This window comes from Trachymyrmex septentrionalis, unplaced genomic scaffold (genome assembly GCF_001594115.1).
Source record: "Trachymyrmex septentrionalis isolate Tsep2-gDNA-1 unplaced genomic scaffold, Tsep1.0 scaffold132, whole genome shotgun sequence".
Lineage (NCBI taxonomy): Eukaryota > Metazoa > Arthropoda > Insecta > Hymenoptera > Formicidae > Trachymyrmex > Trachymyrmex septentrionalis.
This window is the reverse complement of record NW_017304461.1, coordinates 880,929-901,363: the sequence shown is the minus strand read 5'-3', so window position 1 is coordinate 901,363 and position 20,435 is coordinate 880,929. Positions and strand designations below refer to the sequence as shown.

Below are 20,435 nucleotides of genomic sequence, written 5' to 3'. Positions count from 1 at the left end.
GTCAAACAATTCAATTTCCTTTATGTTGCATCTACAAATTTGGATTGTTCTTATCGAAATATACTTACAATTAGTATTAATTCCTATTATACATGTTATCTTGATTTCTTGAAATTAATTAATATGTTTTAATTAACTGCATAAATTGAATAAGTCTTATACACTCAGCATCAATAACTGTGTTACAGATTTTGGCGTCAACTCCAAAAGATTAATAAACGATTAATAAAAGATTAATATAATATTTTGTGACAAAAGTTTACACCGTAAGACATGTATATCATGGCGCGAAAATCTGCAGTAACAATTGAACCAATGAGAGCAACGTTTATGAGATACTTAAACTCTTTTAAGGTACTTTGAGAGAGTCATAATGTTTACAACTGCCTGTTAGATGAACAATATGACACCACGACTATTTTTATGATCGTTAAGTATTAATTATCAAGTCATTATATGTTCGCGAAAATACATATATATAGATTCAGTCGCAACATAAATCTTTGTTGCTTTCTGACAAACACAAAAGAGTCAAAATTGGAAACAGTTATAAGACTAAATAAATAAGTATTTGAGTATAAAAAAAAAATTAAATAAAACATTTAAAAAAATTACTTTTTCATAATAATAATCAGCGATCAAGAAAACTTTCAAAAATATACAATAAGTTGAAAATAATCATATTAATATAACAATTTTGCTTTCCATATTGCATCTGCTATTTTAAATTTCTAACATTTGATTTTAATAATCAATTTTAATAAGCAATTTAAGAAACATGTAAATATTAAAAATTTGTCCAGTAGGAAATAACGTGCCCTGGAAAGATTAAAGAGTTTTCAATATTTAAAAAACGAATTGTATTTTCACAAATAAATTCGCTTGCGTTACTTGGCCATATTTTATTTTTCTACATTTGCGCTTTCTTTCCACGTATTTCATACGCGAAAAGAAAGCCGGAGACTGGCGAAGATCTAACGACATTGAGATACCGTTAAAGAGCTAACTCCCAATGTAGCATTCCGCGATACAAATGGCAACGTTCCAACTGGCACGTACGATCGTTAATCGACCTGACAGAATTTTTATCAACGCGAATTCAGAGCCGGTCTCGTGAGGAGAGCTCAAACCTCTTGACCCATTCGTCTCTCTCAGCGAATCTCGACTCCCTCTTGGTATTCCATCAAGGTGTTCATTCCAACAGAGAGATATTTCTTATCCAGCATCCAGCACGGAGAAATCGCAATATTCAAATACAGAATTTGCCGTGCTTGATTGATTAATTGTTTCCCGGAAGAGGCAATTCTCTCTTTTAAAAAAACGCGCATCTACAAAATATGCGGATTGTAAGCTATAAAATCGAAAATATTAATTTTTCAAGTACAAATAAATTCAAGTAAATACACTTTTTTAATGATATTGAATAATATACAGCTTTGACCATAAATATAAAGCACCCTTATAATTTATTATATTTAATTTCCAAAAAACAATGATAAAAATCAAAGAAAAACTAACAAAATATTAAAATTATAATGAAAGTAATAATAGATATTAAAATTGTAATAAAAAATTGTAATTAAAATATTAAAACTGTAATAAAAAATTGTAATTAAAATATTAAAACTGTAATAAAAATAAATAAATATTATTATTTTTCAATAAAATTGCTTTTAATTTACTTTTCATTAGAACATTTACGTCAATTTGTGAGGATATATATTCGTTCCAAGGAACAAATTAGCAAAATATGAAATATTGCAAACTATATTTAACTGGATATTGAATATCAAATTAGGGAAATAACATTTCTCTAATAAAGATACATGGATAAATATTATTGCCTCGTAAATTTATTTCACATATTTCAGGAAAATTGAGGCAACTGTTAAAATTACAATATTTAACTAAAAATATCAATAGTAAATAACCAGAAGTATCATATGTCTCTTATTCACTAAAAGGACCAAAGGAATAAATTACTATGAAAATGAAGAAAGTGAAAAGTCAAACGTTTTTTTAGTAAAAAAGATAAGATTGGAAAATAAAAAAAGTTCAGACTCCTATCTTTTATATAAAAAATATAATATTAATTTAAAAAATAAAAACAGTCAATAATAATCATTTAATACTTCTAGTATTAACCAAGCAATTTTTCTAATATGGAAATCTGGACAGGATGATTGTAAAGATGAAATTAAGAGAGTGTATGAGAAGGAAGAATGGGACAACAGCGAAGCGGATTATGCAACCATTCTTACATCGCGTCGACGAAGAGGCGAGCACGTTCCTTACTTGGTAGTCATGAGAGAAGGTTCCTCTTATCCCTGTCTACTTGAAACGCTCCAGCATGACATATCAGAGCCACAAATTTCGATCTTAATCTACTTACGAAACGGACGAATAACGCCGCCAGTAAAACGTTACGCGATGGACATTACGCGAGGAACATAAAGAAGACAATAGCTCTTGGCCGATGTATTCATAGTCGTACTTATAGTCGACAGTTTCCCCGAATCGTTCCGCGAATTAAATGCTAAATTTGTGAGATATGACGTTCGACATTTTTATATAATTATACCGCGTGACATATATATATATATATATTTATAGCGCAGATACCTGCTTAATGGCTGGAAAATTGAGTTATCCTTAGCTGACTGTGATCTTACCTATATCGAAAACGCATCATCTTACTCTGTAAGAGCAAGAAAATTGAAACCGTCAGTTAGATGTTAGATAAAGCGATATTAATTTTCGTTAATAAAGTTGCATAAAATTAACGATCTTCAATCATATATTTTATTATAACAAGTTTATTATAACATAAATTATAAAAAATCGAACTTGTCATCATAACTTGTCCCCGTGTATCTATTGGATCCACTCAATTATATCTTTTATAATGTGTTACATCTACTTTGTATTATTGTTATTAAAATAAACTTAATATTTACACACATTCTTTTTTATATTGTACTATATCATTTTAGTTCCTTGAGATTAATTAGTTTCTTTTAGTCAACATGCATTGTTAAATATCAAAGGTGCAATAATAACAATCCCTTGAGTTAACCTTTCGACTCTTAAACGAGGCAAATCGTTCACCTTAAAAATGATATTTTTAAAATAATTCTGTTATAAGATTTTAATAATTTTTGTTTGAAACAAATAAATGCATAATATAACAATTTTCAGAAAGATATATCTCTCTCTTGGAAATATTATTTTATAATTACTTTCAAGAGATAATTTTCATTTACAACTAGAAAAATTAATATAAATTTTTAATAACATTTACGTTATTTACAGAATTGTGTAATAACAAGAATTGTATAAAAATTAAAGTATAAGAACTATAGATAATAATTGTTTCATTATTATAATTATAATTTCAAAGTTATTCAACATATATCGATATAAATAAAAATAAATAATATTGTATCATATTTTTTACGCGTGTACTTACTATATTTTAATATAATTTTTAATGTCATAAACATGCTGTTACGCTGAAAAGTTTTTTAGAGTCAACCTCACATGACTTGGAAACTTATGCTGAGAAATTTGGTCGAAAGGTTAAATAAATATTTTGTTATTTTTAATTTCCATATGTATCCAAATGTAAACACATCCTTCTGTAGTTCCAAAGTAAATAACGTCTATATTAATATATGCACTTAATAAAACCAAACTGACTGTTCGCAATTCAGTGTAAACTAAATTTGTGTCAAATTTAATATAGTTTCTTCAATTGTTTAACTCCATTGTTTTAATTAAATTAACGACATATGAGTAGGTACAGCGATGACCTATACATATATTAAAAATAATTCAAATTGAATATAATCTGACATTTTTTTTTATTTTGGCTCTGAAGAAAACAAAGCCTCAAAAGTATCATAATCTGACATTATGAATTTAACAGAGTAAATTAAATGGATTTCACAGAGCCATTTAATTTACTCTGTTATATGTCCCAGCGTATCAGTAACTGTGTTACAAATTTTGACGTCAGTTTCAAAGGGTTAAGCGGATATTAGTAGAACTTGATCAAAAGGAGATGATTGAATACTATTTATTAACGTCCATTAACATGAATATTCATCTTTCGACGTTCAGCAATAGCTTTATCGGTGAATAAATTTTACCATTAGGAAAGCATTGTTCCATCCACGATCTGAATCATTGCATCTTATCCCGCGCGATTTTCGCTGGTTTTATCGACGGTGTAACGTAACGGAAAAATGTAGAAATGGCAGAGAGACGAGCAGGGTAGGACTATGCGAAGTAGGTCGATGGTTTCGCGTGCAATGCCAAGGCTTCTCTGTATATATATGTCAGGAGAAATAAATATAGTCAAAGAGAAAGAGAGAAATAGAGAGAAGCGCAGAGAAGTCAAATAATATAATACAGGCGGCTGACGTATCCGAAGGGAAAAGCCGAGAGCCATGTGTCTCGATTATTGTGGGATGCTTCTTGGCTGATGTCTGTTAACTTAGTTATATCACTTTGATCTCCTTATCCCTCGCGTCGGTTTCTTCCCTTCTCGCACCATCCCCTTCCTCGATGCTATCTTGTAACATGCCCGAAACCACAGTTTGGTTCGTAAATTCCACGACGATTCTGAGAACAAACTTCGTCAGAGTATTTGGCGTGATTCAGCGGTCTCTGGTGGAATCCATTCCCGTGAGAGCGACTAGAGCGACTAGACTTGTAGAATTCAACGCGTGTGCATCGAAAGAAAAATTTATGGTATTTGTGACTATAATTATATGTCACTATTTTATATGATTATTGCTATAGTGTTAGTAATTGTATATGTATAGTTCTATTAGCAAATAAAAATATATGCAATTAGCAAAAAATGACTGTATTATTACCAGGCTTGCGAAATAACGCGTTATTTTTAACTGTAGTTAAATTTTAATCCCTACAGCACAAAATTGCACTGCTACAACATTGCAGAGATTTTGCAGCGATATTGCTGCTGTATGGGAAGTGACTATTTTCATTATAAATGATATAATATTTTATGCGCCACTCTGTATATACGAGTATAATATGTATATTTGTTGATAGAATTATATAGTATATAATTATTATTATTAACATTATAACAATACTAATCGTAATTATGATAATATGTAACAATTAATCACAAATACCGAAAACACTTTTCTCTCAGTGTACTATTCCGACAACAGCATCGTATTCAGCGAGAAAAATATGCACTTCAGAAAAAAGATGATATTTTGTCAAACTATTTTATTTTTCCACTAATATATCTTTAATATTTCCTTTAGTTTCTCCCTTCTCTTCTTATACATCGTGTATTTGAGTGAACAGGTGTACTAGACTCATATCTTCATTATTTAAATAGAATATTGGAGATATTGTGTGCTTATATAAGTACATAGCTATTCAAATGTCGATATTAATATCGCATGATATATTAAGAGCTCAATATTATACATATATTATTCAATATATGTATAACAGAATCGAATTTCAATATTTCATTTTAAGTTAATACTGAAAAGGTAACGTCTCTATGCAAACATATTTATGTACGCAACAACACGATATTTACGTTACGTAAAAAAATAGAGAAAGAAAATAACATCGGTTCCGCAATATGTACTTATAATTACGTACCTATATAATACTTCAAATCGCATTATTTCCGCTTTTGCTGTTCTTTAACCTATTCAAAGAGTTTTCCATTCGCGTGGGAATACAATACGATATTTTGTCAGCAAAAGAGACATTGTAAAATTTTCTGTAATGCTGGACTGTATTAATTTCTATGAGTAGTCTGTATGAAAAAAAGTTCGTTTGTTTAATAAAAAAAAAGAAGTCCGGTTGGTACTTCCATAAAAGGATTTTCTGCTACGACAATCAAAGTAAAAGGATGGAATGAACAAGCGACAGAAAAGAGAGAAAGAGAGAGAGAGAGAGAGAAAGAAACGATAGAAATGTCACTTTTTCGTGGGCAAAAACGAGATAAGGAAAAATATATCGCGAATAAATACACGTGTCCTCGAACTACATTTCTTTGACGAACACTGCAACGCCACGAGAGAAAAACGTAAAGATATGATATCGCTGTCACGAAAAATGGAGTTCTCTTTCGGGAATATTTCCTGGCGATCTTATATAGAATCCCTTGCCCTCCCCCACGTAAAAAGCTTCAACGTTTCTAACACAGAGAAACAGATCTTCGATAAAGAACAAGTTGCCGTAAAAAATGTTTACTTAGTTTCCTATAATTCGAAATTATATGTCAAAGTCCAGTTAATTGACAGAAATAAAGGCATCCATCAAAATTAAATAACGAGTATTGCAGTTATCTGTACACGCAGATCTATGTTTACTGCATTCAAATATTCCGCGATCATTCAACATTTCTAGATTTACTCTCTCGCACGTGTCCTATACACGTTCGAGTAATTATGATCGAGTGTCATTTACACGCCTCTAAGCGTCCCGCTCGACACATATAGATTCACATGTAGCATGGGCGTGAAGCTAATTGGTGGACAAAGCGCCCGGTATTATTCCCAAAATCGATCCCGATATATAATCGGCGACAGAGTAAGAATTATATGATTCCGTAATGCTTCATGACGCGGTCATAAGCGAGATGGTCTCTCTCGACTGGGTAATGATAATCGTAATATTTCATTGATGGGGCTGTAACCGGCAGACTTGTGCGAACAAATGATGACCGTAAGACCATAAACCTTCTTTTCGCGATTGTCAATATCAGGTTGCTCGGTTGACGTCCTATCACGATGATTTATAAGCCTCATAAATTGCTTTAATAAAATTTCTTTTACAGCAAAAAATTTATAAAAGGTTTATAAAAGATCCTCCACATATCTCTTTATTTTATACCTTATTCTAGACTCGATGTTATATTCGTATCTTATTCCACTCATTTGATCCATATTCTTATCGTAATCTTAACATGTAATATTCGAATTTTACTATTAATAAAGAATTTCTTTAAATTATAGTAAATGAATCAATAACTAGTCTTTAACCCTTTAGAGAGAATGGAGGTCTATTTTTAAAAATCTTCTTCTGTCTCGAAATATGACACTGTAGTGGTTTTCCCATTTTGTAAAGGTTGATAAGCCTCTTATAAAGTGATTATAAAATCTTTATATACAGCTTTAAACTTTTATAACTTTATTGAGTCTACAAAACCAACTTAATTGGAAACATTTTTTCTTTTTTATTATCACTTATAGAGTAATTTGATAATGCTTTATTCGAATCTGAGGTCAAAAAATTAAAAAAATCAAAGTAGTAAATTCATATAATAGACAGAATTTTTAAAAAATAATTTGAATATCATAAAACTCGGTTTTAGGGGGCTTTTAATCGCAAAGTTTATTTTAAGTTCAATACTACTACAATAAAATATTACAGTTAATACTGAATTTGACATTTACTCTCTGATTATGAACTCAGCTGTGAGATTTATATCGTCCTTTATAAAGGTTATCCTTTTAAAATTTGATATTTTCTGCTTACATTCAAACTCAGAGATACCAAGAATTTTCTAAAACCGAGTTTCATGATAATCAGATTATTTTGTGAAATTTGATTTTTAGAATTCTAAGACCACAGAATTGAATTTACAGCGACCTCCGGAAACCTTTGGAAAGCAAGATCTTCCATAAGTTACTTTGTTAGAAAGCTTCGGTCCTCAAAGGACCGAAGCTTTCTAACAAATAGCGAATTCAGTTGGACACGCTCTAGTGCACACTAGTGCATGTTAAAGTCGTTGTACACTAATTTAATCTGAGTCCAAAAGTAAAATGAAATTATTTTGAATTATAAGATATATATTTAACTTAATAGCACAATAAAATGCATTAAGGATTTCATGATCTAATCCGTATTTCTGTGTATATTAAACACACATTTTTACGTTAATTTATGTACAACGGCTTTAATATGCAGTGCGCACTGAATGCGTCCAATCGAATTTGCTAGAAGTAAGGTTAACAATGCCATTTCAAGATATAGATTTAAGATATGTAAAAAATTAATGAAAAAGTTTTTTGCAAATACTGAAACTTTGCAATAAATACAACGACAGAACGTGGAAAATGATGAAATTTAAACATCTCAAAAATGAAGTAGCTCGTTGTCGCGACAAAAGCGATATATTTAGCTGTGCAAGAAAGCCGCGTAAGGAACTGGAGCGAGACACGAGCGTCGTGCCTGGAAAATACAAACTCCACTTTGTGCTTGCACGCGCGCCATTTGCCAAACGCTAGCAAATTTGGGACAATCTCGTGACAGGAATTAACGAGACCCGAACTTCCACGCTCGCCCACCAATGCTGATGGAATTTCGATACAATGATCCTCGCTTTCATTCTCCTGATTACATTATACACTATCGTGTTTCCTATTACAGTCTCTCTATATACGTCTATAATTTATGTACGTGTGAGTATGTGTTGTGTGTCTATCCAATATCAAATATTATCAATCTCTTAAATATCGAATATTCTCTACTTAAGAAATGCTGCAATGACTTAGAATTTATGTAATATTTGTGTCTGTTATGAATTAAATAACTAAAAAATTTAATTAATTATCATTAACCATCTATGATTATTTTACTAATTACGAATTTCCTCAATTAAGCTTTTAAAATGCTTTCTAAAAGAAGTACTTTATAAAAATAAAAAAAAAGAAGTGAGTAACCTTAATTTTATTTTCAACAATTAAGCTGGTAAAAATTAAGATTACTTATTAATTCATGCCTCCGTATAAATATTTTATTTCTAACATAATTAGCTCGATAAATGTGTTATCTTTTAAATATCAAATAATTGTCAACGTTTTAAACGTCAAATATTCTCTGCTTTGAAAATGTTGCAAATATATGCAATTTACATTTCTAATATTTGTTTCCACACTATAAAGTAAATAATTAAAGCTTCATTATTATTTAACTACCTATTTTTAATTCACCAATTAAGTATTTTATAAAAGTACAAATTTTTTCTGATGTAACTTTTCTGATTCAAAGGATGCTTCATTAACTTTATGATTGAACCTAGAATGATGCATTGCCACGAAAATAGAAACTGCAATTTACCCTTTGTGCATCTCAGCGGAAATTAATGGCGTGGATGCACTGACGATAATACCGGAGATGGTGTCTAGTGAAGACAGATCAGTTTACGTCGCCGGCAAGATAGCACTTCCCCGTAAAACAATACATGAAAATGCGCGTCTTTTACCTCGGAAAATACATGATATCGATGTTATCGTATTTCCGTGAAAGAGCACGTAACAGCTTTATCTCTTTTCTTCTCTTACGGAACACCATTTGAACGCATTCAGTGCAAAAGCGGAGCCTTCGAGCAAATGATTTCGCTTTCGCGATGCATTCGGAAACTATTCTTATTGATGATATCTATGTACGACATTTTAAAAAGAACAAAATTTCTTCGTGCAATATTATCGTACAAATTGTTTCCTCTGTAAAAATATTAATCGCAGTCTCTAAATGAGGTTTAATGGCAGTCCATTATTTGCAATTGAACTGACATGTAATTATGCACGCGTCGATGCGCAAGATCCCGTTCGGATCGCACTAGATACACTTCAACGACCAAAACGAGGATCTGGAAAATCAGACTAATGCATTAGCGGCATTAATTAAGAGCGATACGTTGCCTATCGTAATTTTTCTTCCACAGATGGCCTCTCGAAATTCGCAATCGACACAATTGTGTTCTGTTAAATATTCCGAGTGCGCGAATCACTTTTCACCATTTATTTCACTGTTTTTCACGAGCTTGAATAAAATAAAATTGTTATCTTCCATGAAATTTACCAGTTAAAATAAATTAAAGTAGCTGTGAGTACAATTTGTGATTTATATTTAGTGACTTGAAAAATGAGAAAAATATTCACGAGTGAAAAAAAAAGTCAAAGATTTAAAATTCAAGACATTGAAAACAAAGAATGAAAAACATTCATGAAGTCAGACTTGGGATATAATTTTATGAAAATAAAATATATCAAGCAATGCAATTTTCCTTGAATTCTTTATAACCTCGATTTCCCAATGTGGAAAATTTCGTTTAACACAGTCGGCATGAATTCGGTGGAATTACGAGCTCGTCTATTTACGTTTCGATTTCATAAATTCTATTTCCCGACGCTCGTAAATAAAGTTAAACAGGCGTGGGCGCATTTCGGCAAGACGACGACGGTGGCAGCTGAATTGAATTTCATATTTCAAACTTATGGCAATTACCGCACGATATAGTATTTTATCGAGTGGGCGGCGGCTGGCGATTATTGGCCATCGATTTACGTTCCAGTGGCATGTGTGCATTCAACCGTACGTGCGACATTGCGTGCTTCGACACATATTGCGTACACTTTGCCGTAAGATGAGTCGAATAAGAAGATTTACGTTACACGATAGATTGCTTCTTCAAGTCGATGTATATATTGCATAATGCGTTCATAAATCATGATCATCAATTTTCATTTTATATCGATAACGATGCAACAAATTTTGATCAACTTTTTGTTTTTAAACACGTAACAGGTGTTCTTTTAATGTAAGACTTTTTACATTAAAAAAGGATATGCTTTTTAAAAATTTCATTATTCTTCAATTTTTAAAAACTCTGCTGTAAATTTCTTATGTGATAATATAAATTTGTAAGATATGTAATATATAGCTATACTAAATTTTAAATCTTGTTTTGCAATATAAAAATAAACGTGATGATATAAAGCTTCTTTTATTGTTTATGTATTGTACAATTCTAAATAATATAAAATTTATTGGTCTTATTTAACCCTCTGCTGGTCAAGTCAAACTTTGAAAGCAGTATCAATATTTTAAAATTTTGAAAATTTCGGTAAAGAAATTTAAATACTGTAAAAAATAAGTAAAATACTATAAAAATAAAAACTTGTAGTCAAAATTGTTCAAGTATGCAAGAATTTTTCCTGATTTTTATACAGTTCGGAATAATAGAAAAACCTCCGTTAAAGCTCAAAGACTTAGACTGACGCAAGATGCAAAATTCTACATGGCCGACGAAAGGTTAATGAATTAAGACAACAACTTTGTACCATATTTAAGCGAGCAACAAATTTTTTATTGGTATTGGCATTGCATGAAATTTTTTCAATATTATTTATACTTATTTCACAAGTAACAGATTTGAAACTTGCGGATTAGATTAGCAATAAATTCCTACGTTATTTTTAAGTACAATTTCGTTATTACATACTTGTATTTTGCTCCGTTAACTTAATCTTCCTTTAGTATCATTAAAAAAAAAACTAACAGAGCAATAAATTTCTTTCTTTGGTAAGAACAACACTTGATAAAAATAATAGTTAAGTTTCAAATAATTTAAATATTAATTATTATTAACCAAGTTGTTTATGTAAAATGTAAATGGATGGTCATAACACCACCTTCTTCTCTAGTCTTCAGTCAATTTCCTTTCATTATTTCAAAAATACTAATGTTTTACTTTTCATCAACGCAGCGGTTTCATTTAGGATCTTTTTTATAATCTATATTTTTGCCTTCCTTAATTTTTAAAAATTTAGTAGAGATTAAAACTTTTATTCCAAAGCTTAATAACTTAGAACCCCTTGCGAAAACCGTAGCTCTCAAGATTAAGTTAGAGTTACATCTTACGAGTTCTCCGAAATTATCGAGGACAGCCGCGGATTATCGTTGGAAAGTTTGTCGGATCGAAAATAGCGGGCCAACAGAGAGAAAGAGAGAGAAAGAGAGAGAATGAGAGAGAGAAAGAGAGAGAGAGAGAGAGAAGAAAATTCAACGAAATTTAAATAATCGGCAATTACGAACGAGCGAAGCGTGAATTTCGCACGGAAGCGCAACCGCCCGCTTGAACGCGCCGACGCTATGTCGACGTTAATTTCCCGATGCATGGCCGCACTGAGGTTGACGTCGCAGCATCCGATCGGACGCTGCAACGAGCGTCAATCGAGTAACTGTGTGTCAACAAGACCCCCTCTGGTAGCCGCTGGACATGCACACATGGGTGGTCACTTATCTTGGCAAGGAACGCTCGTAAACCGCAGTTACTTTAATTTTCGTGAAACTTGGACTCGTGGAGCCAATTAGATCAATCACACTTTCAGAGATTTCAGATTCATTTGGAAATGGAATTTATCTCTTTCTCTCTCTTTCAAACAGCAGTTTCGGTTGAAAAGATTTCAATTCAATCATCTTGCCTCTCAACTGATTTAATTTAATTATTTTACATTATTTTATTACTTCAATTAGTCGTTTCTAAAGCATATATGTAAATAAAAAGCAAGAGAGAGATAATTGATCTACATAAACGATTTACAGAAATGTCTAAAAATTTCTCTTCGTAGTCCGCAGACAAAAGAGATAAAGTGTTCACTGCAGAATTCAATGATGCGTAACTGCGATGATTCTCCTTTTTAACTCAGTCACGATAAAACGCGAGGCATTTTTCGCTCAACGATGCGACGTTAAAAACGCTCCGATGATCGCATTATGTAATCCGTATGTAAACCGACGCGTGTTTACGGAACAAGCCGTAAGTAGAGGTGGTTGACGCATAAATTTCATCGCTCGGCAGATCAATCATGACTACATACATATAGGCATGTCAATGGTTAGACGAACACGTAAATCATGGGAGATGCCCCGCAAAATGGTTTACGTCAATCCATACCAGATAGTGTCTGATTTGCTTAATCGCGAACGGATAGAGTAAATGCATCTTTTTAGGATATCAATCGCATGTCGATGGCATCGATCACTTGGAATATGTGCTGCAGTACATTTTTATAGCGTATAAAATTGTAAATGTCGCTCATTTGTTACAATAATGACACAATTCAAAAAACAAAATTTTTTACAAAATAAATTTAGATGTTTTAAATTATTTATATATATATATAAAAAATTTGTGACATTAATTTAAAATGTAATTTTGATATAGAACTGATAGAATAGAAATAAATATATATTATAAAATAACAAAGTTTTTGTTTAAACATTGTTTCTAAAATTAATTTATGTGTTAAAGTTTATGTGATTCAATTTTTGCGACCGTTATGGCAAATTGTGGTAAATTGAAGTTTCATATATCAAAATGCTCTTATTTGTCTTATCATGAGACAACATGAAATTCTAAAATTCTCGGAAATGTACCGCTAAAACATCTCCGTACTATTTCGATTTTATCCGGAGCAACAATTTGTAGTCCCTCGACAGAAAAGTTTCCAATGTCACTCGATTCTCAATACGTCACAGTAAAATACGTGACGGACAGAGAATCGAAGATAGAAATTGGAAGTCCTCGCTCCTCGTGTCTTCGATGACGAGATGTAAACAGACTCGTTTTTGATGGCCTCATACTCTATTGTGTGCATTTCAACATTGCGCGGTTTGCGGTTTCCGTTTTTATTTAATCTCATTGTTTTGCCGCAGAAACGTACGTAACTTTCGGTGAAGTACAAATCGACGCGGAAGTAGACTATAAAATTGATATACAATCGAAAGACTCTGTAGAATTATTCACAGTCACAGCTATGTTTTAAGAAAATAACTACATCTTTTCACGTATGTACAAAACAATAAAAAAGTTCAACTATCAAAAGTATTTCCACATTTAGGAATTTATAATATCCGTATACTGAGAAAAAAAATGAACTAGTAATAGAGTAAATATTTAAACAGTGCCAACTAGAAACACTTACAGTAAATAAATATTTAATCGATAAAAAATAATGCTTAAATCAAATTAATTTTTCTTGTGTCACATATGCATATTTATATTTTTTATTTAGTAAATACATAATTAGTATTATTCAAATAAATGATTTATTAACATTTAGTATATTTTTTCAATGTATTTTTTACTGTTAATCTAATTCATTGAAATTAAATTATTATATTATATCATAAATTTATATATTAATTTTATCATTACTTTAAATTATATTATAGTGTAAATTAAATATAAATATGTAAAAGAATAAATCATATTAAATTTGTTTTTTAATTGTTTTTTGTTCAACATTATTTCACTCTCTTTCTCGATTCGTGTACACATTTGTGTAAAAATATAATAACGTCATAAATATAAAATACATTTTAATTTTAGAAGCTTTTTCTTGCAAGACTCCTAATCAATATTGACTTAAAACAGCTTCGCTGAAACGTAATATAGCTGCTTTCATCTTCCGCGATTTTTATAAATCGTCTTTCAAGGTTTATATGACACGAAAAACGAATCAATTTTTATAAATAGAATCTTGAATGAGTTTCATTTTGGACTTACTTAATAACCATAATGAAGAAAACCAATAGTAACAGTTCAACGTATACCTTTTTTCGGCAAATTGTTGATCAAAATGAACTTCAAAATTGAGATTAAGTCGAAAGTTTCGCGCCGCTCATTGCAGGTGTCATTCGCGAAACGAACTCTGACCTTTGATCGCCGTCACTGCCGAGCATTCGGAGCATTGCTTCACGTTCTACTGATCAAAGGACGCTGCTTCTCTCACTTGGTGCATTTGCATGCACACGTACATACATATGCCACGCGTGTATGCAGCATGTTCCTTCGGCCCGACGCAAAGTTGCTTGTTGGACTGTCGTCGTTTTCACAACTTCCGCTTTGCTAAAAGAGAATCAATCCTTTGCTGATAAGGGCACTTTTTGGCACAACTGCATTTAACATTCAACCGTTCTTTATTTAACTCTATGACTCTATAACAGTTACGTACAAGCGGTTCCTGTGATAAAATTTCCGAAATTTACGAAACCTTGTTCGGAGAAAAGCAACGCAAATCTTTATGCTAGCTTGAAGTTACCTACTCACTAATTTATCAAGATTAATTTACGACTTAGGATATTATCTTAATCGCATAATTTAGGTTACAAAGTATTTTCCTCCCTACATCAAAATCTAAAAGCAGTTCGCAATATACTATAAAAAGTGATTGCCAATTCTACACGACAAAATTGTAAAATTAAATATATTTCATATTTTTATAATATTTTTATATATTTACACAATGAATACACGAATTGAAAAAGAGAGTAAATTAATATATTTGAATAAAAAACAATTAGAAAATAAGTAATATCTAATATAATATAATTTATAAATTTGGAACCATTATTTTAATCACTCAATTTAAGTTATAATATATTTTCCATTCCATACTAAAACATAAAAGCAATTTGCGAATATAGATGCTGAATTCAAATGGAATATAAAGTTTTGATTGTATTTTAATATTTTAAAGCACAGTAAAAAATCAGTTCGCAAGAAAAATAATTTATTAATGTGTAAAATTTTCAATGAGAGAGCTGGAATAGAGAAAGACTTTAGGATAAAATCTACCTTTTCACTTGGCAGATTATATGAATTAATACTTTATCCTAATATTATATAATTTTCCTAATTCGGATATTTCCAAACAATCAAGGGTGTCTTAAATATTTGATAGATGTAGGATTTATCATCTTCAGTTAGTATTTTTTTTTAAATATTTAGATATCAACTTTAATGAATTAATGCATGTTTTATATATATATATATATATATATATTTGGCGTTTTAATATAATTATTATTAATATAATTATTTTCACTTTTATTAATTAATTTTTAAAAAAAAATGCATATCTGTATAATTAAATCTCATAATGCTAATTTTATTTATAATTTAATGATATTACTTTTTAGTCTAAAATATGATAATGACATGTTTCATATATTTGGCGTTTTAACATAATTATTAGTTCCACTTTTATCTTATATGGTAGTGAATTGTGAGTAGAGATTACCTATAAAACAGAAAGTACCTCGTTTAACTCTGTTATACATAAGATAGTAAATCTGATTAGTTTCGTGCGCGGATTGACACGCGGTAGTAGATAAAGGGAATAAAAGTATAAAGCTTCACTTTACTAGACGTCAGACAATCGGATCTATAGAAAGCTTTCGGCATTAAAAACACACGGGGATACTCCGTGGACATATATACACGCCTTCTCTCTGTCTCTCGTGTGCACTATCGATTCACCTCGCGGCCTTGTGCTTAATTGAATTAGTATCGGGCTAAAAAAGGGTGACCTTGAGTCAATTAACGACGAGACAAAATAAGACAGAGTGGCGCTTCTCACTACTTCTCGCTCGAGCAACAAAAAGAGAAAGTACCTCTTTAAGTCGTGATTATTCTTCATAATTGTAGCCCACGCACACACACCCAACGCCCATATTTCTCGAGCGTATCCGACGTTAAGTAACAGCCATTAATGTATAAACACTTGCAGAAAGATGAAGCTTGTGAGAGAAAAAATAATTTACACTCTTGCCAGTTCTTTGAGCGCACCAAACATTTCTTTTAAACAGAAACATACAGCCAGTTGATGTAGTTTTCAACTCCGTTATAAAAAAAAAAAAACTCTCTAATGAAAAAATTTAATTTTCTCTCCAATTTCAATTAAAAAATCTATGACTATGTATATATATATATACACATACACGAGTATAGTACTAGAAACCGCAAATTTTTACCTGCTATTACTGTTATATTTTAATTTCTATTTTCTATAAATATAGTAAATTTTTATTTTTACCAAGCATGCTATAATTGCATAAAGATGTATTACATATTTTTTAACAAAATAAAAAGAATTATAGATTTTTTTTATATTTAGAAATAATACAAAAAGTTTTTGTCAACAATTTAAATCTAAATTAAAAATAATTTTAATAAACACGTTTTTAAAAAAATAAAGATAAAATAAAACAATTTAAATTGTAAAATTATATTGTATTGTTAAATATAAATATTCATTTTATTGAAATGTTTTATATGTATAAAATAATAATTTTTCTATAGAAAAATATAAATTCCCAATTCCAGTCACTTTTTACAGAGACAATACACATCCTAACTCATATCACCAAAATATTTTTCCAGATACTTTTACTCTACTTTAAACTTTTATGATTAGAAAAAAATAGAAAATTTTGGACATATTTTGCGCGCGAGCGAGTTGAGCGGATCAAAGCGGAATCAAGGGGGTAATTTGAGGAGCAGGGGGGTATGCGATGATGCGTACCAGCTTGCGGACGTGCTGGCGAACCATCGGGCACGACGATCTTGATCTGCGACTTCGGCGTGCCCTCGCTCATGGTAGTTTCGACACGTCTTCGATTTTCTACCGACCGGGGGGTGGGAAACACGAGGCCCCCTCTTCCAACTGCCACCCAAAGCTCAGTGCCGTGCACGCTTTTCCGATACCCGTGCGAGCTGCAAGATCTTTATCGTCGAAGGATCCTCTTCTGGCAGGATGTTTTTTCCTCGTCGACTTTTTTTTGTTTATATCTCGATACAGGCTACTTTAGGTGAAACTGCACTTTTTTTACTTTGATTTACTCATAAGATTGGATGCTAGGACGTTGATGCTAGGACTCTGCAGAATCTCGATCGATGATCGTTCTTTTTGAATCCCGGTAGGCGAGATTAAAATTTCTTGATGGAGGAGAGGCGATCGGAACAATTTGTTGATCTATCCTCTTAATTCATCAAAAATGATGATTCATTTGAATTGCAGAATCGCAAGATCATCAGTGGGTGATCGTGGCAAGGGATCTAGACGGTTTGGGGGGATCTATATTTTCGAGTATTTCGCAATTGTACAGATTTTATTAATTATTGTAGTTGTTTCGACAGTAGCGATTCGACATGGAGATCTCGGATGACGGGTAGATCGGCAGCGATCTCAATATCGATCTCGGTTTCCGAAATCCCCGCGGGAACAGTTTTGATTGAAGAAAACGCGGAAAGTCATGAAGCGCGGCCAGGGGCGCTTCTTTCGCACGACGGTTCGCCAAACTCCGCGCGACTTACTTTCCGCCTCGATCCCTCTCGTCAACCCTCTCGCGATCTGGGAGGAGCCGACGTGCGCCGCGCGACACACGGGTGGTGAGATCGGCGTGCGACCGCGAGGCGGGCGTTCTCAGTCTCTCAGAGCGGGTGCATCTCTTCCTCCCTCCCCCCTCTTCTCTCGCAGGCGGTGTCACAAGGTCACGAGATCACTGGGTTCGGCTGGATTCACGCGCGCTGGCGTACGTACGTTCGATCGATCAGTCGGTCGGTCGGTCGGTCGGTCGTGGTTTCCCACCGACCGGGAAACACTTTGCCGATCGACGATCGCGCGACTGTGACCGCGGAGCACAATAAAACACACGTAGCACACAGAATATCGCACGCGATATCGTGTCACGTCTTTGAATTTTTCTTCGAGACTCGATATCAGGTTGCTTAAAAAGTTACGAGAGTCGCTGTGATTGAGTGGTTATACATAGAACAGTCGACACCGCGACGCGATCCTGCGACCAAGACGGCACCAGGCGAGAGACCAGACGGCGAGACGAGGACACACACACAGGGAAAAGCGGGAAGCGCAACGCGCGTCTGACTAGCGCGGAGCGTAGCTACTGCGCCGCGTCTGACTAAAGCGCGGACAGTCGCTACTGAGCTGAGCGCAGTGGTACAACCCGCGGTGTGTCGGACGTACTGGCTGCTTCCTTCTCCGGCGCGTTGCGGAGTCACGGGTCACCACCCTTGCGCGTCTCTCTTCCTGGACCAATCTCCCTCCGATCCTCCCTCACTCGTCGCGCGTTTCCAACCTCATTCCTCCCCTTTTCTTCTCTCTCTCTCTCTCTCTCTCTCTCTCCCCCTCTCTCTTTCTCTTTCTCGCTATCTCTATCTCCTTTTCTCGCCCCGCTCCTTTTCCTCTCACACGCTGATCGCCTCAACGTGCCGAGCGTGCAACGATCGCCCGATGCTGACTCTCGCACGACAACGGCTTTCCCTCGCAGAAAACGTCGACTGCCGCGCGCGCGCTACTGCGAGGACCCCCTCGGTGACGGCCGACAAAGCATTCTCCCCGGCTTTTCCAGGGGTTTCTCTCTCCTTTTCCCCCTCTTGCGCCCCTTCGTCGCGCGCGCACGCTTTTACGCCCTCTCCTCTCGATGATCTTCCTCTCTCTCCTCCTGTCTCCTCGTGGCTGCGATGCGTTTCCCGTCTCGCTTCATCTCTTGGCACGCGCCCTCTCGTCGCGGAGGACCGCGAGGTGTCCCGGGCGTAGTGAGCAGCTCTCACCCGCTTTTCCACCCTTGCACGGCGCCTGCGCGTCCCGGGGATGTCCCCCTCGCTCACCCCCGCGTGCTCTCCTTCTGCCTCCCTGACCATCCTGCGGATGCCCTCTCGGTCTCTCTTCGGTCCACGCCACCCTCCCTTCAGCCCTCCCATTCTCCTCTCGTCGCCGCTGCTCCGCAAGCAGCCTCCTCTCTCGTCTGTTACCCCGCTTTTCTTCTCTTTCCCTCTTTTCTATTAGATAGTTGGCTGCTTTTATCGGCTGTCCTTTTCCTCCCGACTATGTTATCTCGCCGGACCATGCATGCTCTTCGTTGAGACTGCCCTTCCGGAGGGCACCAAGTTTTTTGGACATACTTGCGACACCGATCGAATTTGAATGCGTGCGAGACGAGAAAGGGGGTCACGGTTTCGTTGCGAAAGAAAGATATGCCTGTAGACGGTGCGGCCGAGTGAAAACAGTTTTCGTCGGCGACCTGGTTCTTCCATATGAAACGGAGGAAACAAAACTGAGGAAAAAAAAAATAACGCTTGCAATTTATCTTTAAACTTCAATTTAAATTTAATTTCCACTGTGTTTTCAGCACTCCCATAAATTCGCAAACCGCCGCGCGACAAATTCATTTGTCTCTCGCGCGAGATGAGAATGGAATGAGAATGCACGACATAGACGAATTACCGGCACTAAAAGGGCGGAATTATCCCGTGTTGCATATCCGATATAATAAATCATTTTTGTACGAATAAAGACACTGACGCTCGATCGCGTGATTTTTTCGAATATTATTCAACGAACGCAAGGCACATGTCTTTCTTCTCTCCTTCTTTCTTTATCCCATAAATACACATGCACGCGAGAAAGAAAAACGCTCACAGCATCGGTTATTTATGTTCACACCTACGGGATGTGCACACAAACCGAGGCTTAAAGCCCGACTTTAAATCGAAACACCAGCTTTAAGCGGAGCTTTGCGATGCTAAAAAAGGAAAAGAGGCCCAGGTGATATCTCACAACCGTTCGTAATCGTTCCGTTATGCAAAACGTCGTTCGCGAACTTACGATGATTGCAGATATCGGTGAGAACGTGATGGTATGCCAAAGTTCGCGCATTTAAAGTAATCTCGGATCCCATATCTTCTACGTACAAATATTTTCCCTACGAACAAAATGTATAAAATTTGATTCAAGTACAGTAAAAAATATTTCATGTGTTAAAATCAGTCCTTG

General features: G+C 34.2%; 1 protein-coding gene across 7 annotated transcripts in view; it reads right to left on the bottom strand.

Moving 5' to 3' along the window:
* LOC108757118 (solute carrier family 12 member 7) overlaps positions 1–20,435 on the bottom strand; it is a 95,387-nt gene that overhangs the window by 13,592 nt on the left and 61,360 nt on the right. The window contains exon 1 of one of the 7 annotated variants that reach the window (XM_018501488.1): positions 17,166–17,498. The exons of the other annotated variants lie outside the window; for them this stretch is intronic. Coding sequence (XP_018356990.1) covers positions 17,166–17,238 — 73 coding nt within the window. The 5' untranslated portion in view covers positions 17,239–17,498. Of the gene's footprint in view, positions 1–17,165; positions 17,499–20,435 lie in introns of those variants that run through there. 7 annotated transcript variants of the gene reach the window in all.